The 27,930-nt window shown below is 47.1% G+C and overlaps 1 protein-coding gene across 9 annotated transcripts; it reads left to right on the top strand.

Moving 5' to 3' along the window:
- The first annotated feature begins 1,686 nt into the window (after positions 1-1,686).
- Kif2c (kinesin family member 2C) lies at positions 1,687-24,678 on the top strand. 9 transcript variants are annotated; one of them, NM_134471.4, is made up of 20 exons: positions 1,687-1,880; positions 3,645-3,739; positions 6,065-6,166; positions 6,342-6,390; positions 9,303-9,425; positions 10,590-10,709; positions 11,926-12,026; positions 12,499-12,594; positions 14,172-14,226; positions 14,314-14,476; positions 16,927-17,017; positions 17,199-17,262; positions 17,339-17,430; positions 17,857-17,999; positions 18,749-18,953; positions 19,059-19,169; positions 21,641-21,708; positions 21,993-22,098; positions 22,197-22,301; positions 23,929-24,677. In NM_134471.4, exons 1-20 carry the CDS (start codon positions 1,820-1,822, stop codon positions 24,142-24,144), a joined length of 2,166 nt encoding a protein of 721 aa, NP_608301.3. In that variant the 5' UTR covers positions 1,687-1,819; the 3' UTR covers positions 24,145-24,677. The 9 variants fall into 9 exon arrangements, with proteins under 9 accessions (NP_608301.3, XP_011238923.1, XP_006503498.1 ...); XM_011240621.2 differs by lacking the exons at positions 1,687-1,880; positions 3,645-3,739 and adding exons at positions 5,537-5,602; positions 5,727-5,969; XM_006503435.3 differs by lacking the exons at positions 1,687-1,880; positions 3,645-3,739 and adding exons at positions 5,537-5,602; positions 5,723-5,910.
- The last annotated feature ends 3,252 nt before the right edge of the window (positions 24,679-27,930 follow it).

Genomic DNA, 27,930 nt, shown 5'->3' with positions numbered 1-27,930 from the left:
TTGTTTTTTTTAAGATTTATTTATTTATTATATGTAAGTACACTGTAGTTGTCTTCAGACACTCCAGAAGAGGGCATCAGATTTCATTAGATTTGAACTCGGGACCTTCGGAAGAGTAGTCAGCGCTCTTAACCACTGACCTATCTCGCCAGCCCTAACAAAGAGTATTTGTTTTGGTTTGGGTTTTTTGTTTTGTTTTGTTTTTCGAGACAGGGTTTCTCTGTATAGCCCTGGCTGTCCTGGAACTCACTTTGTAGACCAGGCTGGCCTCGAACTCAGAAATCTGCCTGCCTCTGCCTCCCGAGTGCTGGGATTAAAGGCATGTGCCACCAAGCCTGGCACTATTCTTGTTTTTAATGTAACTACATTTAACTTGTTTATTTAGTATGTGTGTGTGTGTATGTGGTGCATGCCATGGCACATTTGTGGAGGCTTTGGGGAGTTCATTCTCCTACCATGTAGGTCCAGAAGATCAAACTCAGGTCTTCAGGCTTGTCAAGGTTGGATAGACCAAGGGCTAGACACCATTTACACTATACATATCCTCCGCGGGGCGGTGGGGGTTCTTGGTCTGCATAGGTCTGCATACTGGGGCAGTAATGATGTGGTTCAGTGTAAGAACGTTCCCCTAGAAGCCGGACAGTAGTGGCACATGCACAAAGTCCTGGAGTTAATACCTAGTACTACGAAACAAAAAGACATTATAAATAATGACAAAAATCAGGTATGGTGATTCATGCTAATTCCAGCATTTAGGCATTGTAGGCTGCTTTTCATTGCCAGCATCTTTTTTTGTTTGTTTGTTTGTTTGTTTGAGACAGTTTCACACAGCCCACTCTGGCCTCAAACATGCTGCTTAGCTAAGGTTGGCTTTGAAATTATTCTCTTTTCTTCATCTACAGGGAGCTAGGATTATAGGCATGATCTACCATACCCCGCTTCTCTTGTGTTCTGTTTTGTTTTGTTTTTCTAGAAAGGGTTTCCCTGTGTAATCTTGGCTATTCTGGAACTCAGGCTGTAGACCAGACTGACTTCGAAGTCAAATTTGCCTCTCTCTAGTGGTAGGATTAAAGGCTCGAGTCACCACCGTATGACTTCCCCCGTGTTCCTAATAGGAAAAAAAAAAAAAAAAAAGTTTCACGGACAGGAACCATTCGTCTTGTTTATTCCACTATCCCAATCTAGCACTATGTCTAGCACTAGCATGTGACTATTTTTAATTGGTGTCTTCGAAATATTGTATACATTTCAAAGAGAAAGCAATCATCAAGAAACCAGGATTTGAACCCCTGTCTGTAGAATCACAAGGCCCTCACTGAAACATTATACATAAGTTTCCTAGTCTTACATAAAGGCAGAAGTTCGACCTGGTAGCGGGAGGGTAAGGCCAGAAGCCATAAAACCTTCCCATCAGCTGGGCGTGGTGGCGCACGCCTTTAATCCCAGCACTCGGGAGGCAGAGGCAAGCGGATTTCTGAGTTCGAGGCCAGCCTGGTTTACAGAGTGAGTTCCAGGACAGCAAGAGCTAGAAAAACAAAACAAAACAAACAAACGAAAAAACCAAACAACCAACCAACCAACCAAAAACCCTTCCCATCAGTCTCAGAGCTCGGGAGCCCGGCCACGCGCCGGAAGTCGGAGACCAAGACTACATATCCCACATTGCTCTGCGGTGCGTCGCACTGGTGACGTTGTAGGGAGGCTGGCGCGCGGGATTTAAACTGCAGCGGTTTAGGCGTTGTTAACACAGCGCAGTATTAGCAGAGTCGTGGTTTCCAAGCTTCTTTCATTTGTGTTGCCTGTTGTTGTTCCTGAGTCCATGGAGTCGCTTCACGCACGCCTGTTTCCTGGTCTCTCCATCAACATTCAACGCAGCAATGGTGAGGGCAGGGTCTTGAGGCCAAGGGGACGACCCAAGAGCGGTGAGACTGCCAAGATGGTTATCTGAATCTCCGTGTGGCAAAGCTTTGGGATACTTTCCCTTATTCCACACTGAGGGGGTCCATGTCACTACACTGGCAGTCGGTGTCCCCTACACAGGAGGAAAACGCTACTTTGGTTGTGGGTCCCTTGCCTGCTTTCTGAGTGTGGGCGGAGCACGTCTGCGGTTATTGGTGCGCCTAGCTAGGTTATAGCGATTGGATGCATTTCCTCTGAACCTGTTTTGCTTTGTTGGACCCGCGGCTTCCTCGGCCTCCTGAGTGCTGGGATTAAAGGTCATGCACTACCACGCCCGGCTTTTTTTTTTTTTTTTTTTTTTTTTTGGCGTTTGTTTTGGTTTTTCAAGGAAGGGTTTCTCTGTGTAGTCCTGGAACTCCTGTAGACCAGGCCTCGAACTCACAAATCCCCTGCCTCTGCCTCCCAAGGGCTGGGATTAAAGGCGTTGCACCACCACTGCCCGGCTCAACCATCTGTCTTTATTAAGCAATTTCTACAGGTCTAATAACGGGTCATTCATGGACTAGCCAACCACTGCCAAAAATGGACCAGGGAACTCCAGCGGTCCAGCTCTTTACTGATGTGTTCAGGAATAGCTCCTCCAAGGAATGTAGTAACTTACTTGCTCAAATGAATCTTCATTCTGTTGGAGCGGTGATGCAATTTTATCCTATGGAGCTGGGGTTTAAGGCCCATTCCCTGTTCACTTCCACTGTGGAATGGTCTAAGGGTGAACCCCACTAGAATTACTAACTAGCATTTGTGTTTTGTTTTATTTTTTGAGACAGTTTCTCTGTAACAGGGCCTTGGACCTGGACTTGCTTTGTAGATCAGGCTGACCTCGAACTCACAGAGATCCACCTACTGTACTTTGCAAGTGCTAGGATTAAAGGCATGCACCATCACAGGCCTAGTTCTTTGGTGTTTTGTTTGTTTGTTGCTTTTTAAATTTATTATTTTATTTTATGTTCATTGGTGTTTTGTGAAATCCTCTGGAAGTGGAATTACACTTTGACAACAGGGTTTCTCTGTGTAGCCCTGTCTGTCCTGGAACTCACGTTGTAGACCAGGCTGTCCTCACTCACAGAACTCCTCAGGCCTCTATCCCTGATGTATTGGGATTAAAGGCAAGGGCCACCACTGCCTGGCTGTTTGTATTTTTTAAAAGAGAATTAAATTTTCCCTTCCGGAGCCGGGCATGGTGGCTCATGCCTTTAATCCCAGCACTCGGGAGGCAGAGGCAGGCGGATTTCTGAGTTCGAGGCCAGCCTGGTCTACAAAGTAAGTTTCAGGACAGCCAGGGCTATACAGAGAAACCCTGTCTTGAAAAACAAAACAAAGCCGGGCGTGGTGGCGCACGCCTTTAATCTCAGCACTCGGGAGGCAGAGGCAGGCGGATTTCTGAGTTCGAGGCCAGCCTGGTCTACAAAGTGAGCTCCAGGACAGCCAGGGCTACACAGAGAAACCCTGTCTCGAAAAAACAAACAAACAAACAAACAAAAAAAAACAAAAACAAAACAAAACAAATTTCCCTTCCGAGGTAAATGTAAATTTGAAGTCTTTAGGATCCTAAAAGCAAAGTGGAGAATAAAAACTTAAGTTTGGCCAGGCAGTGGTGGCGCAGTCAAAAAAAAAAAAAGAACACCTTAAAAAAAACTTAAGTTCTTAGGAGACACATGGATAACTTCTGACCTTCTCATACATAGGCTTAATTCACCCCGCCAATATAAGCACAGTGAACGTGGAGAAATCCTGTGTTTCGGTGGAATGGATCGAAGGAGGTACCACAAAAGGCAAAGAGGTAGGTCCTCTGAGGATGCTTGTGTGGCATCTCCCATGATCCTGTGCAGAGCATCTGTGTGAACCGGTGACAGCCCAGCCTAATGCTGTGCTATCCTCTCCAGTCTTAAGAAATGGTGCTCCCTGGAGACATTGGGATTCCTTTTAGTCAGATGTTCTAAATTGAAGCAATTAGCCATTTCTGGTTTGTCTATGGAGAGCAAATTGCATCGAACCCTAACCAAGGCTCTGCCCACTCACCTAAGCTTGAGTCCTGAGTACACAGTACCAGTGTCAGTTTGGGTAACAAAATCTGCAACCCAGGAAAGGAAATGAAGGTGTGGTTTTGACAAGCCTTCAAGGCATAAAGCCGCTGTTAATGGATGGCACAGGTGAGCATCGTAAGAGCCGCTCCAGGTTGGGACTTGCAGGGATCGTGAGGGCTTAGCTGAAGCAGTACGGTGGCATGCCTCAGCCAGAGGGCAGAATGACAGCACTGGCCACAGGCAGAGCAGACTCAGCAGGCGATGGCAGCAGGAAAATGCCTGGAAAGGGATGGGAGGAAGGCATTGTGAAAATGTCTCTCTGATCTGTGCATATAAACCCTGGATTTCTCCTCTGTCTCTGCCTCTTTTTTACATGAGCTTAGTCACATTTCCACCTATAAAGTGAAGGTGACAATGTCTATCTCAGAATGTTGTGAGGATTTAACCACAAAGTCCTCCTGGACTGATTCCAAAATGATAGGTAGTGTGTGGAGGCCTGGGGGTGTAGGTGACTAAGGTGCAGTCTCTAGTGGTGTTTTAGAGGGTGACACAGCAGGCCTGTGGTGGTGCATACCCTTAATCTCAGTGCCCAGGAGCCAGAGGCAGGCAGAATTCTATGTTCTTGAGGCTAGTCAGGGCTACACAGTGAAAGCCTTGTCAAAAACAAACAAAAGAAAAGTATTTGTTTGTTTGTATGAGTGTTCTCTCTGCATGTACACCTTTCATGCCAGAAGAGGGCATCTGATCTCATTACAGATGGTTGTGAGGCACCATGTGGTTGCTAGGAATTTAACTCAGGACCTCTGGTAGAGCTGTCAGAGCTCTTAACTGCTGAGCCATCTCTCCAGCCCCAGGGAAATATATATATAATATATAAATTAAATACATATACATATTATATATTTTATATTTATATATATATATATATTTTTTTTTCTTTTGGTTTTTTGAGACAGGGTTTCTTTCTCTGTGTAGCCCTGGCTGTCCTGGAACTCACTTTGTAGACCAGGTTGGCCTCAAACTCAGAGATCCGCCTGCCTCTCTCCCAAGTGCTGGGATTAAAGGCGTGCACCACCATGCCCAGCTAAAATTTGTTAATCTTTTTTTTTTTTTTTTAAGATTTATTTATTTGTTATATGTAAGTACACTGTAGCTGTCTTCAGACACTCCAGAAAAGGGAGTCAGATCTCATTATGGGTGGTTGTGAGCCACTATGTGGTTGCTGGGATTTGAACTCCGGACCTTCGAAAGAGCAGTCGGGTGCTCTTACCCGCTGAGCCATCTCACCAGCCTGGGAAGTATATTCTTAAGCTTTATCAGTTTTAAATATAAACAAAAGTGGGCTCTATTTGGTGCCCTGTGTCATGTGTGGTGCTGCAGTGTGACTTCAGGCCCTCTCTCATGCAAAGGAAACACGGCTGCTGAGCTCCATCCCTCAGCCCAGGCTGCTCTTTCAAACCTGAGTAATGCTGGTAAAGTCTGAGTTGTTCCTAAAGAGGTACAGGACTCTGGTGATGTAAACCCAGAATTGTGACCTCATCGTGGGTGTGAGCAGGGACTAGGAAAGGCATCAACTGGAAGATGTGACTGGGAAGAAGTCTCTGGGCCCAGTAGAAAATGTAGGTAGACTTAGGGTTAGGTAGCAGCTTTCGGGAACTTACTCCTGCTTATAAGATCCTAAGGGGCCCTCCATTTTGATATCACCAGCTGGTTAGAACTTGTTTCCTCCTTCGTGTCAGCCAGCAAGAAGTGCTCAGGGGGCTGTGGCCAGCAGGACGTCACTGCCCAGCAGAGCAGTAGGAGAGCCAAGTGGTGTAGGTCTGCTGTGGACTTCTGTGTGCCTGCTGTCTGCTTTCTTCTCCACCTCATCCTCCTCACTCACAATCTTCTGTTGGCTTGGAAACTGGAACCCCATTCCATCTAGATGGTAAACCATTTCTAAGGAATAACTATTTTGTAGTGGTCAGTGCTTTAATGGAACTTAAGGTTGGTAAAGCCTCCATCGATCTTGGGTGGTCTTGATCACAGCAATTCATTTAGATCAAGCAGCGCTCCTTCACCCAGACTTATTGCCCTTGCAGATTGACATTGACGATGTGGCTGCAATAAACCCAGAGCTCCTACAGCTTCTTCCCTTACGACCGAAGGACAGTCTGCCACTGCAGGAAAACGTAACGGTCCCGGTAAGTGCCTGTCACCACATTGCAGTTGCTGTCCCTGAAGAGCCACTTAGCTTGGTACCTTCTTGCTGATTTTTGTCTGGGTCTGCCTGGGGCCTTATCCTAATACATAGGCTCATGATAGAGCTATGATTACTGACAAGAGCCATATATTGTGGTGATTTGTTCTGTTTTTCAGAAGCAAAAACGCAAATCAGTCAACTCCAAAATTCCAGCTCTAAAAGAAGGTAAATGATTGACTGTTGTCACGGTGGTTTTGCTGTGGGCGAGATTCCTAGGGCTCAGAGTGGAAGCCAGAGTAGTCACATTAGGAAACCCTAACTGAGCATGTGACTTCTGTATAAGCTGAGTTCTGTCCTTTGTGCATCCATCTTTCTCAGCCATAAGAACTCAACCTACTCCTAACCTTTGAGAGAAGTGTATGTATGACTCAGGCGTTTGCTTTCAGGACACTTGTCCTGTGCTGGGGAGAGTGAGCTCAGCTACTTCCTTTCCTCAGAACAATGCGCCTTACAGTGAGGTCGTGAGGAAAGCGTAGGTGTAGTTTGGGGGCTATTTGGAGAATCAATGGGTCTGAATACAGTGATGTGTGCCTATGATCCTCATAGGAAGCTGAGGCAGGAGGATTGAAAATTCCAGCTGCTTTGGGCTGTATAAGGAGACCATCCCCTAAAAATAATCTGGGTGTGGTATTGTATACTTTAATCCTAGCAGAGACAGAGGCAAGAGGATTTCTGAGTTTGAAACCAGCAAGTTCCAGGACAACCAGAGCTATATAGTGGGGCCCTGTCTAAAAATTTAAAGTAATAACAACAGCAACAATAATAATCATAAACTTAAAGGTGAAGGGCTGGCAAGATAATTCAGGTAAAAGGATTGTGTGCCACAGTCCTGACAACCTGAGTTTAATCTTAAATGGAGAACGAGAAAAGGTAACAGAGTGTCTTCGGCTCTCCACACGTGCTCCACGTGTGCAGCTTCACACACACACACACACACACACACACACACACACACACACACACACACACACACACACGGGGCCTGCAGGAAGAGCTCGGGTACCATCCCAGTGCAAGTCTCACAGGATGTAGATCCTTTCCTGGTTGGTTGGTTCTTGTTGATCTTAGCGGCATGGTCCCACACAGGCAGAAGTACTACTCACTTTTGGAAGTCAGTGCCCTCCTTCCACCTTGGGCTCCGTGGTCAGACTCAGGTCAGCAGGCTGTGCAGCAAGCGCCCCCTGATGAGTTGTGGGTTTTTTTTTTTTTTATTTATTTTTTAATGTTTTAGATTCTTCTTATTTTTTTTAAATTCTGTATTTTTTTAGTATATGCTACATACAAATGCAGGTGCCCAAAGAGGCTAGAGGCATCAGAATCTTGTAGAGCTAGAGTTAGAAGCCATTGTGAGTCACTTTAGTCTTAACTGCTGAACCATCTCAGCTCTGGTATCCAGGTTTTTTGAGAAAGGGTCTCTTGTTCAGCCTGTCCTGGAACTCACTGTGTAACCCAGGCTGACCTCTAAGTTGTAGGCCTACTATCTCAGCCTTCTCTAAGTGTTAGGATTGTAGGTGTTGGCATTCATTCAGCCTGACTTGGAAAAAAAGATTATTTTGTTTGTTTGGCATTTCAAGACAGGGTTTCTCTGTGTAGCCCTGGCTGTCCTGGAACTTATTCTGTAGACCAGGCTGGCCTCGAACTCAGAGATCCCCCCTGCCTCTGCCTCCCAGGTACTAGAATTAAATGTTTGTATCACTAACTTGAAGGGCTTTATAGATGACTAATTGTTTCTCTGTCTTACTACAGCTACAAGAATTCAGGTGTTGGGGCTGGAGAGATGGCTCAGTGGTTAAGAGCATTGGCTGATCTACCAGAGGAATTAGGTTCAATTCCCATCACCTATATGGCAGCTCACGACTGTCTATAACTGCAGTTCCAAGGGATTTGACACTCTCACACAGACATGTGCCAGCAAAACACTAATGCCCATAAAATAAATAACATACATACATACATACATACATACACACACACGCACACACACATATATATATGTATGTATGTATATATATATGTATGTATGTATATATATATATATATATATGTTCAGTAACAGCTTACCTATGTCTCAGTTATAACCTTTCCTTGAGATTTCCGAATAGTTGGTCCATGGGCTTCTGAAGAGGTGGCCTGTCTCAGTCCTGATAAAGCACCCTAGGACAGTGGGGAAAGCCCAGATTTTGTCATGACAGCCCATCACACCCTGGCTTTAGCCATTCTGGCTTCTTCTCATTCTCTGGCTCCTGACTTCACCTGTGTCTAGCTTGTTCTCTTCAACCTGTGTCTTTAAACTCCCCAGTCAAACTGTCTCCTCCTCCTCTCCCTTTCTCCCCATTGCTCCCTAAGCAGCTTCCCTTTCCCTTCTCTTCTAGTGGCAGATCCTGGTCTGTTAAGTCTTTCTCTGATTCATCACTTTGTCTGCCCCTCAATCGGAAGTCATTTTCAAACATGCGTGCTTCCTTCTACAAACTAACTTTACTCTCATTGTTTGGGATTAAAGGTGTGTACTAAGGGTATGTCTGCACTCCAGCCAGAGGGATTAAAGAACAAGAAACAGTTTTCCAGTAAACAACACAATCTTGGCATTCACAATGTGATCAAGATATCCTGCAACAGTCACGTTAACCCTGAGCCATCTCTCCATCCCTAAAAATATAAAGTGAATCTTTTAAAAAGCCCCCCCCCCCCCCCGCATCAAGACTTAGAAGAATAGGTTTTCCTCTCCAGAAATGATTTTAGATTTGCTGTAGGTCCTTCCATTTATTTATTCATCCCCTCCTTACCCTCCTGACTGCCTCCCATACTAGGAATTGAACCCAGGGCCACATACATTCTAGATTAGCACTTGACCACTGAGCTATATTGCCAGCCCAAGACAAATGTTCTTAAGGGAGATAACTTTGCCCACAGGAGCACAGGTCTACCAACTGCACAAATAGTTTGGGGTAGCAGTTCTTGGTCTTCCAAAGTGCTTGCTTTCCCGGACTCATTTCCGGGTGGCTAGGATCTGGCCTGCCTTGTGTGGAAGCTGCTGCTTTAGCTCATCTTGTAGCACTGATTGATCCCTTCATTCTTAGGCCTTCGAAGCCGCTCCACTCGCATGTCCACTGTCTCAGAAGTTCGAATCCCTGCTCAGGAGAATGAAATGGAGGTGGAGCTGCCTGTGCCTACAAACTCTCGCAAGCAGTTTGCCATTCCCAGTGAGTGATGAGTGTGTTCTTGTGTAAGCCCTCAGCAGCTCCTTTTGCTTCACATGAGCCCACTGCATTCCCAGGGTCCCGGCATGCGTACTTCAGGATGGGCTTTGTCCTGAAGGGAAAAGCCTCCGAGGCTGCCTGACTCTACAGACTTGAGCCAAGCATGGCTTCTCAGGCCAAGCCAGCCCTTTCTGACTTTTCCAAAGCCCCAGAAACCACGTGGTTAGCAGAAGTGGCGAAGGTGGGGGAGAAGAAAACAACATGGATGACGATGACTGCTGCTTGGGCAACAGTTAACTCTATGGGCTCAGTGAACCAGTGACTGTGGTTGTCGCAATTAAGATGCCAGTACTTAAGAGATTGCCACGGGTTTGAGATCAGTCTGGGCTACAGGGTGAAACTCTGTCTCCATATATACACATGAGCACTCATGCCGTGCACAGGCACACACACCCACCAAGAACAACAAAAATTCAAACTGGAAAAAAAAAAAACAGCAGAAAGGATGATCTATCACCCCTTCCTGCCCTCATGTGTGGTCCTGATCCTTTCATGTAGATGGATTTAATACATACAACATAATCTAGTGCCTCGTAAAATCTTCATCTACTTTACCCAACCAGTGGAGAGAGCCCTTTAATTAAAATTATTATTGGGTTGGGGTTATAGCTCAATTGTTAGACTGCTTGCCTGGGTTCCATTCCTGGTGGCACATAAGATGGCATAGTGGACCTCATCGGAGAGTCTAGCGCTCACGCGGCAGGAGGATTACAAGTTTGACTTAACCTCAGTTCAATCATAGTGAGTTGGAGGTCAGCCTAGGCTATGTGATTCCCTGTTTCAAAACAATTGTTTTGGGACAGGGTCTCTCTTTCCTTCTTTACCCTGTGATAGCCTAGAATTTACCCTAGGCTGCCCTTGGACTTGGAAAAAAATCATCCTCCCTTAGCCTTCCGAGTGCTGGGATTACAGGTGGGAGCTGCTTTGATGTTTAGTTTATGGTTCTTGAGCCAGGTGTGGTCCCTGGCTGGCAGGTGGTTGGATTCGGGATGAGGGCAGAGGAAAAGCCTAAATACGGCCCTTGGCCCCCCACCCCCACCCCCGAGATTCAAGGACAACTGCTCCATGCTGCCCGCTTCTCCAGTGACTCTTGTTCTTCCACTGCAGGCCACCCTCGGGCCTCCTGCTCCACAGTGACAGAATTGCCGTTGTTGATGGTCAGTGAGGAGGCAGAAGAGCAAGCCCACTCCACCCGCAGTACCTCATCTGCAAACCCTGGGAACTCAGGTAGATAGGCTGGGCCCTGTGTGCTTGCCCTCTAGCACAGGACAGGAGTTAACACTGGGCCTGCCTGGGTCCAAGTTCAAACCCTTTTGTTACCTTGAAGGTATGTTACCCAGTGCTTATGGACTGAGTCTTCCACAAGACACAGTTTGTTAGAAGCCATTTGGTGAGATAGATGGACTTACAACCCAGAGGACTTTCCCTAGTGCAGTGGGAATGGCTTCTTTTTTTTTTTTTTTTTAAATTAAGATTTATTGATTTTATGATTTTAGCCAGATGTAGTGGCTCATGCCTTTGATCCCACCATTTGGGGAGCAGAGGCAGGTGAATTGTGGGTTCGAGGCCAGCCTGGTCTATAGAGGGAGTTTCAGGACAGCCACAGCTACACAGAGAAATCTTGTCTGGAAAAACAAACAAAAAGATTTATTGATTTTTATTGTATTTTTTTTAATGTGTATGAGTGTTTTAATTGTATGCATGTCTGTGTACCTGGTGCCTGTGGAAGTCAGAAGAGGGCATCAGATCTCCTCGGTTGTGAGCTACCATGTAGATGCTGGGAATCAATCCTGGGTCTTCTGCAAGAGCAAATGGTCTTAGTCACCGAGCCACCTCTCCAGCCCTGCCTCATTTTGATTCTACAGGAACTAGCTGCATAAGCATAAAGAGAGCTTAGGTCAAAACCAGAGTGGGATGATTATCACTCTGACGTCACTCTAGCCCAGTTAGTGCTCCATGGACTCGTCCATCCCAGGGTCAGAGCAGGTGCTCCTTGCATTTGCTGGTGGGGTATTGGTGAGGTGGCTGAACAATGAAAGGTGCTTGCCACCAAGCCTGATGACCTGAGTTCTGTTTCTGGATCCCACGCAGTAGGAGGGGAGAACTGACTTCTAAAAATTAAACCTGACTTCCACATGTATGGTGTGCATGAGCGTGCGTACAAATATACACTCTAATTTACAAATAAGCCGGACATGGTGGCTCACACCTTTGACCCCAGAATGTGGGAGGCAAAGGAGGGCAAATCTGATCTATAAAGGAGATCAGCCTGATGTATCTACAGTGAGTTCTGAGATAGCCAGAGCTACATGGAGGAAAAAGCCAAAATAAGCAGAAGCAGAGAGGGTCTAGAGAAAGATGACCTGTTTTATGAAAGATCCAGTGCTCAGGGAATAGCCAGAGACTGACAGAGGGAACCCGGTGTGTTTCCTTCTCTTCTTAGTTCGGAGGAAATCGTGTATCGTGAAGGAGATGGAGAAAATGAAGAACAAGCGTGAAGAGAAGAGGGCCCAGAACTCGGAGCTAAGAATAAAGCGAGCACAGGTGACTGTCGGGAGATGTGGTCGAGAGTTTCCGCACAGGTCCCTAACAGATGTGCAGTCAGCTGATGACCAGCTGAGCCATACTTGGTGCTGATTGGCCAGTGGGGTAGCCCATCTTGTCCTCACAAGGTGTAATGCTTTTGCTGGGCACACCTACTTGCTTTCTTGTCCATCCCCTGTAAGCTGTATTATCACAGGGTGAAATCGGTGGCAAAGAAGGCTCCTTAGCTGGGTAACTGCTCTGAGGAAACCCATTCTGTTGCTTTGCCTCCTAAGATGGTGAAAGCAGCTCTCGTCCTTGGTGCATGCCTATGCTCCCCCACAGTCCTGCCTCAGAACTTTGTGCCTGGCTTCTCAGACTGGAGCCGGGGTGAGGCACTCCTTAGCTGCGGAGCTGTTGCTGCCTGGTAGCTCTGGGTCTAAGAGCACCCGCACCTGAACTTTTGTCCTTCTGTCCCTCCTGCCTCACACAGGAATATGACAGCAGCTTTCCAAACTGGGAATTTGCCCGGATGATCAAAGAATTTCGGGTTACTATGGAATGTAGCCCGCTTACTGTGACAGACCCTGTGAGTATACCAGAAAGTCTCCTCCTCTTCCCTGAGCAGGTAAACCACTGAAGGACAAAGAGAAAGCATGCAGGGATCACCATGCAGTCTTGAGTGTTATCTGAGGGAGTGCTTCTCTCTCTCTCTCTCTCTCTCTTTTTCTATGTGTGTGTGTGTTAATGGGGATTGAATTTGGTACTCCATATAACTGAGCACAGTCTCCCCTTGAGCCATATCCCTGGTGGGGCCTCCCAACACTTTTTAAAGATAGTGTCTTAGGGCTGGAGAAATGGCTCAACAGTTAAGAGTACTTGTTCTCCCAAAACACCGGGGTTCGATTCCCTACAGGTGTCTCACAACCAGCTGTAAATCCCCTGCTTCCTGGGCACTGCTCCCATGTGATACACAGACATGTACAGGCCGGCACTCTTACATATTTACAAAAACGAAAGGGTCACACTTTAGAACTGCCTGGCCTAGAACTTGCTGTGTAGACTAAACTTGCCTTAAACTCACACAAATCTGCTTGCCTGTCTCCCAGGTGCTAGAATTACAGTGACATGGCAGAACACCCAGTAAACAATGTCCTTAAATTAGCTTTGTTTCCCCTGGCAGGGTGCTTGTGCTCACTCCCATATGGATGACAGGACAGCTTGCAGGACTCAGTTCTCTAACGTGTGTGTGTGTGTGTGTGTGTGTGTGTGTGTGTGTGTGTGTGTGTATGTGTATGTGCGGGTGCGCGTGTGCACGTGCCAGGGATTGAACTTGGGTCTTCAGGCTTGGTGTCCTGACTGCCTGTATCTGCTGAGCCATCTCCCAGGCTGGTTTTTGTTTGTTTGGCTGGATTTTTTTCCCCTTCTTGAGACAGAGTCTCAATGTATGGTGAGATTACAGGTATATGCTGTCAAACTTTGCCTTAAAAAAACAAAGCAAGGCCTAGAGACATGACTCAGCAGTTAAGAGCACAGGCTGCTCTTCCAGAGGTCAAGTCCCACTAACCTCATGGTGGCTCGCAACTATCTATAATGGGATCTGATGCCCTCTTCTGGTGTGTCTGAAGATAGCAACAATGTATTCATACAATAGAATACAATAAACAAATAATTCTCTAAAAAAATAAAAACCAAAAACCAAACAAAATTCTGGGGGTATTGCACCTGTGTGGCCATGCCGTGGAGAAGGTCAGGAACAGCTTACTGAGTTGGGCCTCCTGTCTTGTGGGTTCCAGGTATGGAACTGAGGTCATCCGGCTTGGCAAAGGAGCTCTTGCCCACCCGGCCATCTCAGCAGCTAGATTTTTTGTTTGTTTTTAAATACTTTAGGGGAGAACATTAGTTAAGGCTCAGATGAGGCACTCGCTCTCTGCTTTAGGCTGGCCTGACTGCTAAGGGCTAGTTGAGTAGTGCTGAATCCTTGAAGGCCATGGAGTAAGAGAACGAGGGCCATTCAGAATGACTTTCTTGTCCCCTAGAGTGGTTAACAGGGTTCTAGTATCAGGTTTCTTTGTCCCTTGCTAGAGCCAAGAAAGGGGTTGTGGATAAACTCTGCTTTGGTACTGTTCTGACCTCCCGTTGGCTGTCTCCCTCATTCTCTTGCAGATCGAAGAGCACAGGATCTGTGTCTGTGTCAGGAAACGCCCACTGAATAAACAAGGTGAGCTGTTGAGTCAGAAGCAGAGGGCTGACTGAGAGGAAGGTCCTGTGTTCAGAGAGCAGCCCCTGAAATCTTCTCCTTCTGCAGAACTGGCCAAGAAAGAAATCGATGTGATTTCTGTTCCCAGCAAGTGTCTCCTCCTGGTGCATGAACCCAAGTTAAAAGTGGACTTAACGAAGTACCTGGAGAACCAAGCTTTCTGCTTTGACTTTGCATTTGATGAGACAGCTTCCAATGAAGTTGTCTACAGGTGAGCCCTGTGCTCTCGCTTATCCTCCTCATGCCACTTTCTCCCCCAAGTCTCTCTCTGTCTGACAGCGGACGTCGAACTCCTCCCTGATCTGTCGAGTTTTACTGGGTTAGCTCTCTGATTCAGGAGCACTGGCCCCTCTAACTGTGAGGTCTTGTTTGGGACCTGCCATGTCACCTTTTAAGCTATAGCAGCCCAGCCTTAGATGACTCATGAGTGAGACATTACCACTGCACTGAGGATCATGGGTAGGCACCAGCAGTTCTCTTCGATGTTTTGTTGGGACAAGAGCTCATCTGTAGCCCAGGCTATCCTAGACCTGTCTGTGCTGCTCGCTCACATGGTCTTGAACCATAGCAGTCCTGCCTCAGTCTCCCAAGTGCTGAGATTACACTTTCCAATGGTTTATGCAGCTACCTCATGACCCACATGAGCTTAGCAGCCTCAGGTATCTTCAGATCTACTCGGTGCAGTGTGCCACTCAGCACCTAAGCTTACATCTTTGGTTGTGAGCTTAGTCTTTCATGTCTGAGCCATCTCTCCGTCCCAGCATTTAATTCACAGTGAAGGTTTCAGGGAGGGGGTTGGTGGTGGGGTGTGTTTGTGTGGATGCATGAGGAGAAAATGGACATGGTTGTGCCATGGTGTGTGTGTAGAAGTCAGGACAGCTTTGAGAGGTCAGCTCTCCTTCCACGAGTGCAGACTTAGACAGAAAGCACTTTTTATCAGCTAAGCCCCAGCCTTCAAGGCTTTGAGTTTGTCAGACATTTTTTTTTAAAAGAGGTTTGGAGGTGCAGTCTTACACTTCTGGTGCTGGGGAAGCTGAGGTAATAGGTCTTGACATTGGCCAGGCAGTGGTGACACACACCTTTAATCCCAGCACTCGGGAGGCAGAGGCAGGCAGATTTCTGAGTTCGAGGCCAGCCTGGTCTACAGAGTGAGTTCCAGGACAGCCAGGGCTATACAGAGAAACCCTGTCTCGAAAAAACAAAACAAAACAAAAAACGGACACAGGAGGGTTTGGAACTTAAGGCCAGCCTAGGCTATAGTGTGAGATCCTAATTATGACAGACATTCTATGTAGTTCACATACGACATATTTTCGGCCTGGTTTTCTTTTGCCCTTTGTAATACATCCTGAGCAGTGGGGTCAGAGGAGGGGCTGTTTGGCTTAAAGTCTGGATCATCAGCTTGTTCCTGGTAGGTGAGTTGGACACTGCCTGCACCCTTTTATTTAGCTAGTAGTACAGATTGGTTAGTGGGATGGATCAGGGTAGACCTTGAGAGGAATGCTCTACTTAAGGAATTAAGACTTGCAGCTTGACCCGGGTGTGGTGGCGCACGCCTTTAATCCAGCACTCGGGAGGCAGAGGCAGGCAAATTTCTGAGTTTGAGGCCAGCCTGGTCTACAGAGTGAGTTCCAGGACAGCCAGGGCTATACAGAGAAACCCTTTCTCAAAAAAAAAAAAAAAAAAAAAAAGACTTGCAGCTTGACAGGCAGTGGTGGTCACACCTTTAATTCCTTTAATTTCTTGAGTTGGAAGCCAGCCTGGTCTACAGAGAGTTCCAGGACAGCCAGGGCTGTACAGAGAAACCCTGTCTTTTGGTTTTTGTTTGTTTGGTTTTTGTTTTTCCAGACAGTTTCTCCGTACAGTCCTGGCTGTCCTAGAACTCACTCTGTAGATCAGACTGGTCTCAAACTCAGATCTGCCTGCCTCTGCCTCCGAAGTGCTGGGATTAAAGGTGTGCACCACCGCTGCCCAGCTGAAACCCTGTCTTAAAAAAATGAACCAAACAAAAAGACTTGGAGCTCTACAAAGGACCATGTTTTAGAGAGCACATTTTGCAGTTTTTCCTTCATGTTCTCGAGTTGCTGTGGACTCAACCACAAAGGGAAAATACTTACTTCCGAAAGAGCGGCCTGTGAGACGGCTTACCAAGCCTGGCGACCTAAGCCGGGGCCCCAGGTTAGGGTGGCAGGAGGAGAAAACTGACTTCCACACGTGGTCTGCTGACCTTGCCATGTGTCACACCAGGTCACCAACCCATGTGCACACAGAGAAATACATGGAATTGAAAAGTTAGAAAGAACCGTTTGTCCTAAACATAGTTCTTTTCATTTTTCCCCCTGAACAGTAGAGTGTAAGGAATATATCATCTTTCTATCTTATTAGGATATAGATAATCTAGAGATATGTAATAGTGTATGTAAGTACTGTGCAAACATGATGCCAGTTTAGATAATGGACCTGAGTAAGAGTCAACTCAGTGACAGTGTTTGCTCAGCATGCTAGGCCCTGGGTTCTGCCCAGAAGAAAGAAAGAAAAGAAAGGGAAGTGATTTACCAGCAGCCATGTGCTGAGTGTCCGGGGGTTCCCGTAGCCAGTACCTCTTGGACTCTAAGGGATAGCTACACAGATGCACTTCCTCCACACTGTCTTTTCTCCTAGGTTCACAGCAAGGCCACTGGTACAGACGATTTTTGAAGGGGGAAAAGCAACATGCTTTGCCTATGGACAGACAGGCAGTGGGAAGACACATGTGAGTATTTCAGTCAGGAGAGAAAGCTTTACTAAGTTCTTGAGAAGGAAGACAGATGCCCAGTCAACTAGCATTTGCCATGCCAGATGCAGAGAGGGGCTTTAGATAGGTCCATCCTCCTGACTCTGGCATGGGCCACTGTGTTCTACTGGGCTGTGTCACATGCGGTTTCCCTTTGCAGACAATGGGTGGAGATCTGTCTGGTAAAAGTCAGAACGCATCTAAAGGGATCTACGCCATGGCTTGTGAGTAAACTGTTTGGCTACATTGGGGTTGGGTATGGACAGCAAGCTGCTTACTGAGGGAGGCTCTTCCTTGCAGCCCGGGATGTCTTCCTTCTGAAGAACCAGCCTCGGTACCGGAACTTAAACCTGGAAGTTTATGTGACATTCTTCGAGATCTACAATGGGAAGGTAAAGTGACTTAAAACCTTGTGTGCCAGCCGCCCTTTTGTTTGTTTGTTTCTCTGTGTAGCCCTGGCTGTCCTGGAACTCACTCTGTAGACCAGGCTGGCCTCGAACTCAGCAATCCACCTGTCTCTGCCTCCTGAATGCTGCGATTAAAGGCATGCAGCACCACCACGTGGTCGGCTGCTGTTGTAGTTAGCTTTTTGAATTTGTTTGTTTGCTTTTAGTAGTCTCAGCTTTATAGACGGAACAGGCTAGAGTGGTTCAGTAACTTGCTCAGATTGGTACAGCTAGTAAAACAGTGGCATTTATGTGAGTCATGGAAATGGGTTCACTTGCTAGGTCTGTTACCTGAGCAGGCTGGGGCCAGCTCTGCAGGAGCAGGGTACCCAGCACCTATGGAACTAAGCTTATGCTCTCTGCCTGGCACAGGTGTTTGATCTGCTCAACAAAAAGGCCAAGTTACGTGTGCTGGAGGACAGCAGGCAGCAGGTGCAGGTTGTGGGACTGCAGGAGTACCTGGTCACCTGTGCTGATGATGTCATCAAGATGATCAACATGGGCAGTGCCTGCAGGTCAGAGTTCTGGCAAGGGAGGGAACTACTTGTAATTCCTGGTTCAGGTGATGACGTCTCAGATGCAGAAACAGCATGAGCAGGAGACGTCATCTCTTTCTCATAGTCAGCACAGCAGCTGTGAGGGCCTCTGCCCTAGGGACCTCGTAGAGCAGATAATCCCAGAAGGTCTCAAGGACAGACTTAGAGCAGGCTTTACTGACAGGCATTCTTGCCCGGGATCTGTGAGCTTCTTGTTTTCCCTTGTGGAAGAAGTGGGCAGCCCTGAGTCTGTTGTGGGCCAGAGGTAAATGAGCACCCTCCTGTGCTGACACATACAGTGGGGCACTGGGCAGTTGTGGGGTTCAGATTTCTTCCTCTCTGTGCTGAGGATTAAACCCAGAGCCTTCCTTTGCATGTGAGGCAGGAGCTCTGCTAGAGCTCCATCCACACAAGAGCCCTCAAGTTTGCACAGGTACCTAGCCCCCTTTCCTTGTGGCCGTCAGCCCCTCTCCATCTTCATGAGCCTGAGGTCTGGCTAGTGCCCCAGCACAGACTCAGGTACTGATTTGACTGCCTGGAAGATACTAGGTTAAGACAAAGGAGACGTTCGAGAGGGAAGACACGGACGGGACTTGTTAGGATCCTGATCCGTATCCTTCCTTTACCATAGGTTTCACTGCTGGGCCTAGGCTAGTGTAGACCTGGGGGTTCCCTGGGGACAGTGGCCCCAGAACTTTATAACCTTTGTCTTTCCCTCCTTTTAATAGGACTTCTGGACAAACATTTGCCAACTCCAATTCCTCCCGCTCCCACGCCTGCTTCCAGATTCTTCTTCGAACTAAAGGGAGATTACATGGCAAATTCTCTTTGGTGGATCTGGCAGGGAATGAACGAGGGGCCGACACATCTAGTGCTGACCGGCAGACTCGCATGGAGGGAGCAGAAATTAACAAGTCTCTCCTGGCTCTGAAGGTAGCAGGCCGGTGCTAGTGGAGCCTGGCAGCTAGTTGGGAAGGGAGAGAGTAGGCTGCCTAAGAAGTGAAGAGAGGGTCCAGTGTTTTTTCTGTTGCCCCACAGGAGTGCATCCGGGCGCTGGGACAGAACAAGGCTCACACCCCGTTCCGTGAGAGCAAGCTGACCCAGGTGCTGAGGGACTCGTTCATTGGGGAGAACTCGAGGACCTGCATGGTGAGTGGGGGCTTTGCAGATGCTGCCCTGTCTGTGGACAGGGAGCTCAGCAATCTTAGTAAGGAGGAAAGAGTCTGTTCTCTTGGTGTAGGTGCAGCCTTGCCTTGAGGACAGCCATTGCTCCCTTACCACGAAAAAGGGTTCTGGAATTCAGGAAGTGAACCTTGTAGAGACAGAAGGAAGTCTTTCCACAGCTTCCCTCTGGGTCCATGGCTTCTACCGTGGAATCTCATATTCCAAGCCTCCAGTGACTTCTTCATTCCCTACTTTTCTTTTTTCTTTCTTTTAAAGATTTATTTGTTTAATGTATGTGAGTACACTGTCATTCTCTTCAGACACACCAGAAGGGGGCATCAGATCAAATTACAGATGGTTGTGAGCCACCATTGGTTGCTGGAAATTGAACTCAGGGCCTCTGGAAGAGCAGCCAGTGCTCTTAACTGCTGAGCCATCTTCTCTCCATTTTAGGTTTTTGAGATAGGATTTCTCTGTGTAGCCCTGGCTGTCCTAGAACTCACTTTGTAGACCAGGCTGGCCTCGAACTCAGAGATTTGCCTGTCTCTGCCTCCCAAGTGCTGGGATTAACGGCGGGAGCCACACCCGCCTGACCTTCCTTCCTGCTTAATCTCCAGGTCCTGCTAAGTGAGATCTGCCACTATCCGGAGCACAGCTCTCCTCTTCTCTAATAGTGCCTTTGCATGAATAGACTTCTCTATCTCTATTAGTATTAGTGTTAATTAGTACTAATTATTAGTGTACTAATTAGTTAGTACCCCTGTTCCCTCCTTCTCCCTCTGTCAGCATAGAGGGTTGAACTCAGACTTCCAAGGCCTCTCCAAGCATTTTACCCTGAGCTTTCTGTCTAAGCTGTAAACCCTTCTCTCAGAGGCATCACCTCAGGGATTGAGTAACGTGAGCAGGAGTCACCGAGTTTTGAGATGTCTTTTTGATAGAGGAAATTAAAGAAGCAGAAGATAATTAAGAGCACCTTTAAAAACAGAACCCAGCCAGGCTTGGTGCCCCCCTGTAGTTATGGTTACTAGACAGGCTAAAGGTGGAGTATCATTTAGAACCAGCCTGGGCAACATGAAGGCCCATACTGGAAACCTTTAGTTTTGTTTGTTTTTGAGATACAACAGGCTAGCCTCAATTTCACAGTGATTCTGAATACAAGGATTATAGATATGATGTACCACACCATTTGGGAGCCTCTTTTCTTTATTGGGGAGTGGAGTTTGGTCTCTCTTTGTAGTCTGACTGTCCTAGATACTGCTTTGTAGACCAAGCTGACCTCAAACTCACAGATCTACCTGTTCTGCCTCCTAAGTGATGAGATTAAAGGCGTGCATCACCACCACACCTGGCAACCTTTTTCCTTTTTCTTTTTTAAATATTTTTTAAGTTTAGGGCTAGAGAGATGGCTTAGTGGTTAAGAGCACTAACTACTTTTCCAGAAGTCCTGAGTTCAATTCCCAGCAACCACATGGTGGCTCACAACCATCTCTAATGGGATCTGGTGCCCTCTTCTGGTGTGTCTGAAGACAGCTACAGTGTACTCCCATATGAAAAATAAGTAAATCTTTAAATATACATATTTTTTAAATGTATGTATATGAATATTGTGCTTGCATATGTATGTGCACCACAGATGTACCTAGTGTTCTCAGAGTTCAGAGCAGGATAACTGATCTTTGGAATTGGAGTCTTATGGTTATAAACAGCCATATGGGTGCTGGAAGCTGAACCCAGGTCCTTAGCAAGAACAGGTGTTCTTTTTTCTTTTTTTTCATTTTTAAAGATTTATTTATTTATATGTAAGTACACTGTAGCTATTCTCAGAAACCCCAGAAGAGGGCATCAGATCTCATAACAGATGGTTGTGAGCCACCATGTGGTTGCTGGGAGTTGAACTCAGGACCTCTGGAAGAGCAGTCAGTGCTCTTAACCTCTGAGCCATCTCTCCAGTTCTTTTCCTTTTCCCAACCTATGTCTCACTATATGTAGCTCTGGTTGTCCTGGAACTCATTACATAGACCAAGTTGGTCTCAAACTCATAGAGATCTGCCTCTACCTCCCAAGTGCTGGGATTAAAGGGTATGTGTCATCACACCTGACCTTTTTTTTTTTTTTTTAAACCTGTGTTTATTGTGCAAGTGTGTTACATATGAACATATGCCATGGTAACCATGTGAGAGTCAGAAGATAACTCACAGGTGTCTACTCTCCTTCCTCCATGTAGGTCCTAGAGTCATATTTAGCCTTTTACTTGCTAAGCCATTTCACCAATCCCCCTGGAGCCGGTTTTTAAAGTTGCCCTAGTTTACATGCCCCGGAACAAATAGCCTAGCAGAGCACATGTGCTTCAGACGCACCTGTCGACTGACACTCCTGGTGCCATCTCCAGGGCCAGAGTGTCCTGTGCCCTCAGTCCCTGACTCTCAAGCTCTAAACATGATTCCCTCTTTTCTCAGATCGCCATGATCTCACCAGGCATAAGCTCCTGTGAATACACCTTAAACACGCTGAGATACGCAGACAGGTATGCGGGCCTTCATCGTGGTAAGACAGGCAGCATCTAAGGGACAGCTGAATGTCCTCCATAAACAGTATGTGTGTGGAGGTCAGCTGCATGCTAGGTCAGTCCCAGTCCTTTCCAGTATATAGTATGTGAGTGTCTTTCCATGTCAGCTTCAGCCTCTCCTTGGCTGCAGGCTCCTGCTACTCACCCCTTGGATCCCTAAGATTTGTCGTCTTGAGTGGTGGTACACTCCTGTAGTGAGTGCCCAGGGGGCTGCTGGGACATTCAAGCCCTTATTTCCTCAGAGTCAAGGAGCTAAGCCCCCACAGCGGACCCAGTGGAGAGCAGCCGGTTCAGATGGAAACAGAAGTGATGGAAGCCAGCTCTAATGGGACGTCTCTGACTGGCAATGTAAGGCGGGAGGGTGAGATGCAATGTGGCCTTTGAGATGGACCTTGGGCCCCGGTCTTTACACTGTTATCTCCCTCTTTGGCCTTCGGTTCTCCAAGGAAGAGGAGGAGCTGTCTTCCCAGATGTCCAGCTTTAATGAAGCCATGACTCAGATCAGGGAGCTGGAAGAGAGGGCCCTGGAAGAGCTCAGAGAGATCATACAGGTGCGAACTGGCTCCAGCCAGGGAGGGATCGGCAGGCCACTCTCAGCCTGCAGAGCTCAGCTCCATCCCTGCAGCATAGGCTGGGCTGGGCTGCTCTGGCTCCTTGTTGGTTTGGGACAGGGCAGTCCTCTACAGCCAGCTCTCCTCAGTCTCTCTTCTAGGAGAATTAATGACACAGGCTCTCCTGTGGCACAGTGCTGCTGTTTAGGGGTGAGAGGGTCCTGCATATAAGGGATTGTCATTCAGTGTAGTGACACATGGTCCTACAACACCTCCTACTGAAAGGCCTTTGGTCTCACGGAGCCTCAGTTTCCTTTTCTCTAAGCTGGGGAAGACACAGTGTGGTCTTTGGGAACTAAATGCTAGACTGCTATAGCCGCAGTGTGGTACCAGCACCACTCAGAACCGAGGGGGGGGGGGGCTCTTTTGTTTTGTTTTGTCTTTTCTGTATTTTTTCTTTGTTTTTATTTTTTGGGGACAAGATTTCTCTGTGTGACAGCCCTGGCTCTGCCTCCCAAGTGCTGGGAATAAAGGCATGTGCTAGCACTCCCAGCCAAGGGAGATGCTGTGGGAGAAGTAGGAAGCATGCCCTGACAGTGGCAGACAGCGAAGCAGGAGGAGCTTAGGACCCTGTGGTGAAGACTAAGTGTGCAGACTCGTCCCCCTTCCCTGTGGAGGCCAGGGCTCTGCAATAAAATGCATGGTCTTTTCAGGATACATGAGAGTTGACTCTGGTAAAGCAAAAGCTGAACAGATATCACAGGGTGGCAGCTAAAGGCAGGGTCAGTGGGGCAGAGGGCCTTGCATCCGGCTCGTGCCAGAGGCTTAGATTTTATTATGATGCATTGAGTGAGGCCTCCAGCAGTGTGGTCAGAGCAAAGGTTGGCTGTTTGGTTTTTATTTTTAATGTGTTTGAGTTTTTTTGCCTGCATATATTTATGTGCTTCATTTTTTAAAATATTTTTTATTATTATTTATGTGAGTACACTGTAGGTGTCTTCAGACACACACCAGAAGAGGGCATCAGATCCCATTACAGATGGCTGTGAGCCACCATGTGGTCGCTGGGAATTGAACTCAGGACCTCTGGAATAGCAGTCAGTGCTCTTACCTGCAGGGCTATCTTTCCAGCCCACCAGTTTCTGACTCTTAAGAACAGAATCAGTGATGTTATTCACTTGACATAGGGACAGATTTTGGATAGGATGATGCTAACTAAGTTCAAGCTAAGGATTTCCTTTTGTTTGGTTTTGGTTTAGGCCATGGTCTCTTGAAGCCTAGGCTGTTCTTGAGCTCCTGAAGTTTTTTTTTTCTTTGTAATTTCTTGTGGGTATGGGTACCTGTGTAGAAGGCAAGGACAACTTGGAGTCCGTTCTCTCCTGGGAATTGAACTAAGATTGTCTCTCCAGCCCAACCTCCTGATCCTCCACCCTGAGTGCTGAGATCATAGGCATATCCCACTCCCTGGGCCCAGACTGAGGACTTCCTGAGGACAGGGTTTCAGGAGGCAGAATGAAGGCTTGGCCTCCTGCTTGTGTGTCTATATTGCAGGTGGTTGAGCTCTGTTTGCAACTTGCTGGAGTGTTGTGGTGAGTGTATGCTGACTGGGTTCTCCCTGTTGTTGCAGCAAGGACCAAACTGGCTTGAGCTCTCCGAGATGACAGATCAGCCAGACTATGACTTGGAGACCTTTGTGAACAAAGCAGAATCTGCCCTGACACAGCAGGCTAAGCAGGCGAAGCACTTCTCAGCCCTTCGAGAAGTCATCAAGGCCCTGCGCCTAGCCATGCAACTGGAAGAACAGGCTAGCAAACAAATAAACAGCAAGAAACGGCACCAATGATGACTTCAAATAAAGATCTGTTTGATATCACACTAGCCTCTTCCCCTCCCCAGAAAACTTTGGGCACCTTCTGGCTTTGGTTAGGAACTGAGTTGGACAGGTTGGGTAAATTTCAACCTCAGGGCATCATGCCCAGGAAAGCTGGGGAGAGGCGATGTTCTTTTCCTCAGTTTGGAGCGGGAAGAAGGAGTTTTAATGACTGTGCTTCCTCTTCTCCTCCCCATGGAAGGGGGGGGGGATCCCTGGCTCAGCATCCACTGCTGGTGGAAACCTCGCTGCGAGGTGCCGCTGTGAGGTGTGCCGCTGTGAGGTGCGTGCTCTGGAAGAGAGGCGGAGCTTGTCCGCTTCCTGCTGCCTCTGCCTGCAGTACCACCCTCGGTCTAAGCACTCATGATTTTATACTTTCAGAAAAAAGTTTTAAGACTTCTTTGGGTTTTTTGTTTTTGTTTTGAAGCCTAAGAAAGTCACTAGTTCTTGCCTTTATGTATTTATATGCTGTACCTAACAATAAAGAAAGAAGAAAAAAAACAAAAGCAGATTCTGTGTGATTATCAGAAGACTATAGTGTGTCTTGAGCCTTCTGAGTCCAGGGACAGAGCGACCACCTTGGGCTCTGATTTTGTTTTTTTTTTCCTCAGACCCCAAGCCCACACCTGAGACCTCTCAGCAGGGTAGAGCTGTAGCCTTTGGCTTGTCTGCCGTAGATGTGCATTGAGCTCCAGGTTCTCTAGTGAGTGGGGCTGGAGTCATACTGCCTGCTGTTGTATAACCCTAGCTACAAAGCAGCAGTGATTTAACCTGGCAGGCAAGTGCTCTACAGCTGTCTCCCCAGCCCCTGAGAGGAGAAACCGAGGCACGAGACGCCCCTCCAAGCGGAATCGAGGCAGAGGACAGCGGGGACAATGTCCCACTAAGTCTCTAACCTCAAACTCTAGTCGTCCTGCCTTAGCTTCTGCAGTTAACTGGAACATAGCCTGTGACACCAGGCCTGGCTTAGACTGCTCAGGACATGTTGAAGAACCGGTAACCCTGACAAGAAAGCACTTGACTTCCTGAAGAGAAAGGCCTCTGAAGGGAACACTTACTATGGTTGTACACAGAAGCTCACTGGGTGGACTGAGGAAACAAGCTTAAAGAAGAAGTGTGTGGGCACTAGAGGGTTCCATGTCAGAATGAGTGCAGTGATTGGTACCCAGGTGTGTCTACAGGGTTTTAATGGTCACGTTGTGTAAAGATTGGGTAAAACAGTGAGTCAGCCCACGAGCCGAGGGGTGGAAGTCCTTGGCTTTGCCTCTCCTGTGAAGGGACGATTAAGGTTTACACCTAGGGCTTTCTGGGAAATAACAGACAGGCCCGGCCTAACCCTTCCTAAAATCCCCCATCTAGTTTCTTTGCGGTACGCAGAAGTTACTTCTTGCCACAGACCATTTCCATGGATGCTGGTTCTCCCAGCCATACCAATGACGTGGCTCTCATAAGGTGTGGGCCCTATGGTTTCTGAGCTGAAGACTTGAGGGGTCTTTGACTGCTGAGCAAGACCTGCTTCTGCATCACCCACCCATCTTGCTGAGCAAGACCTGCTTCTGCATGACACACCCATCTTGCAGAAGTTTGCTGGACAGCTGGCTATAGTAGCAATCCGTGATGTTCTACAAACCTGTCTCTCTTTTTTTTTTCTCTGATAATTTTTTTCTCTGATAATTCTTTTTTTTTTTTTTTTTTTTTTGAGACAGGGTTTCTCTGTGTAGCCCTGGCTGTCCTGGAACTCACTCTGTAGACCAGGCTGGCCTCGAACTCAGAAATCCACCTGCCTCTGCCTCCCGAGTGCTGGGATTAAAGGCATGCGCCACCATGCCCGGCTGATAATTCTTTTTTTTTTTTTATTTTTTATTAGGTATTTTCCTCGTTTACATTTTCAATGCTATCCCAAAAGTCCCCCATACCCACCCATACCCACCCTCCCACTCCCCTACCCACTCACTCCCCCTTTTTGGCCCTGGCATTCCCCTGTACTGGGGCATATAAAGTTTGCAAGTCCAATGGGCCTCTCTTTCCACTGATGGCCGACTAGGCCATCTTTTGATACATATGCAGCTAGAACCAAGAGCTCCGGGGTACTGGTTAGTTCATATTGTTGTTCCACCTATAGTACAAACCTGTCTCTTGTACATAACCTTCAGTCTCCTGAGCCAAGAGCTTGCAAATCCAGCTTAGGTACATTGGTGGTGGCTCTGACTTGCATGTGGCAGATTCTCTCTACCACTGAAGTGGCCCAGCTGCTGCTATGAGGGATACTATGGCAAATCCCAAGGTCAGGCCAATTCAGAAAACCTAGATGTGGTAGCTCGCCTATAATTCCACAAGTCAGAAAGGCTGACACAGGAGGATTACCAGGAGTTCAAGGCTAGGCTGGGCTACTGTGAGCATGTAAGACCCTCAAAAAAACAAAAACAAAGCTGGGTGGTAATGCAGCTTTAATCCCAGCACTTGGAAGGCAAATCACAAGCTTGTGCCTTCAGGCCTGGCTCAAGAACACTTTTAAATGATATTAAAATGATTAAATGATATTAAAACAAAATTAAAAATCTCTTCAAGCCAGGCGGTGGTGGTGCACGCCTTTAATCCAGCACTCGGGAGGCAGAGGCAGGTAGATTTCTGAGTTCGAGGCCAGCCTGGTCTACAAAGTGAGTTCCAGGACAGCCAGGGCTATTCAGAGAAACCCTGTCTCAAAAAAACAAAACAAAACAAACAAACAAACAAAAAACCCCAAAAAAACAAACACAACAAAAAAATCGCTTCAAAACTGTAAAATCGTGGGGGGGGGGGGGGCTGGCGAGATGGCTCAGTGGTTAAGAGGGCCGACTGCTCTTCCAAAGGTCCGGAGTTCAAATCCCAGCAACCACATGGTGGCTCACAAACATCCGTAACGAAATCTGATGCCCTCTTCTGGAGTGTCTCAAGACAGCTACAGTGTACTTACATATACTAAATAAATAAATCTTTAAAAAAAAAAAATCGGATACACGCAGTAAAAACCTCAGAATCAAAATTTAAAACATTTGAAGTTAAAGTTTAAAATTCAAAAAGAAATCGGTCAGGTGAGAGGTCCCTTTAAAAGTAGACGTTCACTGACATTCAAGGCGACGTTTAAGTTTAAGAAATAAAATGTACTGACTGAGCTCTCATCTTGTCTGACGCCGGAGCCCCACTGTCCTCTGCTTTGATTTCACTTGGAGGGGTGTCTAGTGCCTCAGTTTCTCCTCAGCCGGCCGCTTGTTCCTCCCACTGAGCAGTAGCTCATTCTTTAGCTCAGGCTAGCCCTCAACTGGTGATAATTCTCTGTCTCAGTGCTGGATTTCAGGTTTGACCCACTGGGCCAGACCAGATTGTCAGATACTTTGGAATTGGAATTTCAGGAACTGTGAGTCGACCTAAGCACTTGATGCTTTTGAAGAGACCCTGAGCACAGTTTGCAGTACCAATCTTTCCAGAACTAAAACTGTTTTTAATTTCCTTTTTGATTGCTAATTGCTGCCATGTAAGAGATACACATGAATTTTGTGTGTTCATATACAGGGTCAAGTCCCCCTGTGAACAGAGCGTTGGAGCTTCTACTACTTCACTTTTCCAATTAGGGCCCTTTACTCTTTTTTCTTTTTTGGTTTTACAAGTTTACAAGGGTTTCTCTGTATAGCCCTGGCTGTCCTAGAACTCACTTTGTAGACCAGGTTGGCCTCAAACTCAGAAATTCGCCTGCCTCTGTCTCCCGAGTGCTGGGATTAAAGG

Source organism: Mus musculus, chromosome 4 (assembly GCF_000001635.26).
Source record: "Mus musculus strain C57BL/6J chromosome 4, GRCm38.p6 C57BL/6J".
Taxonomy (NCBI): domain Eukaryota; kingdom Metazoa; phylum Chordata; class Mammalia; order Rodentia; family Muridae; genus Mus; species Mus musculus.
Note: the sequence above shows the minus strand (reverse complement) of the source record. Positions and strands in the feature narration are given on the sequence as shown.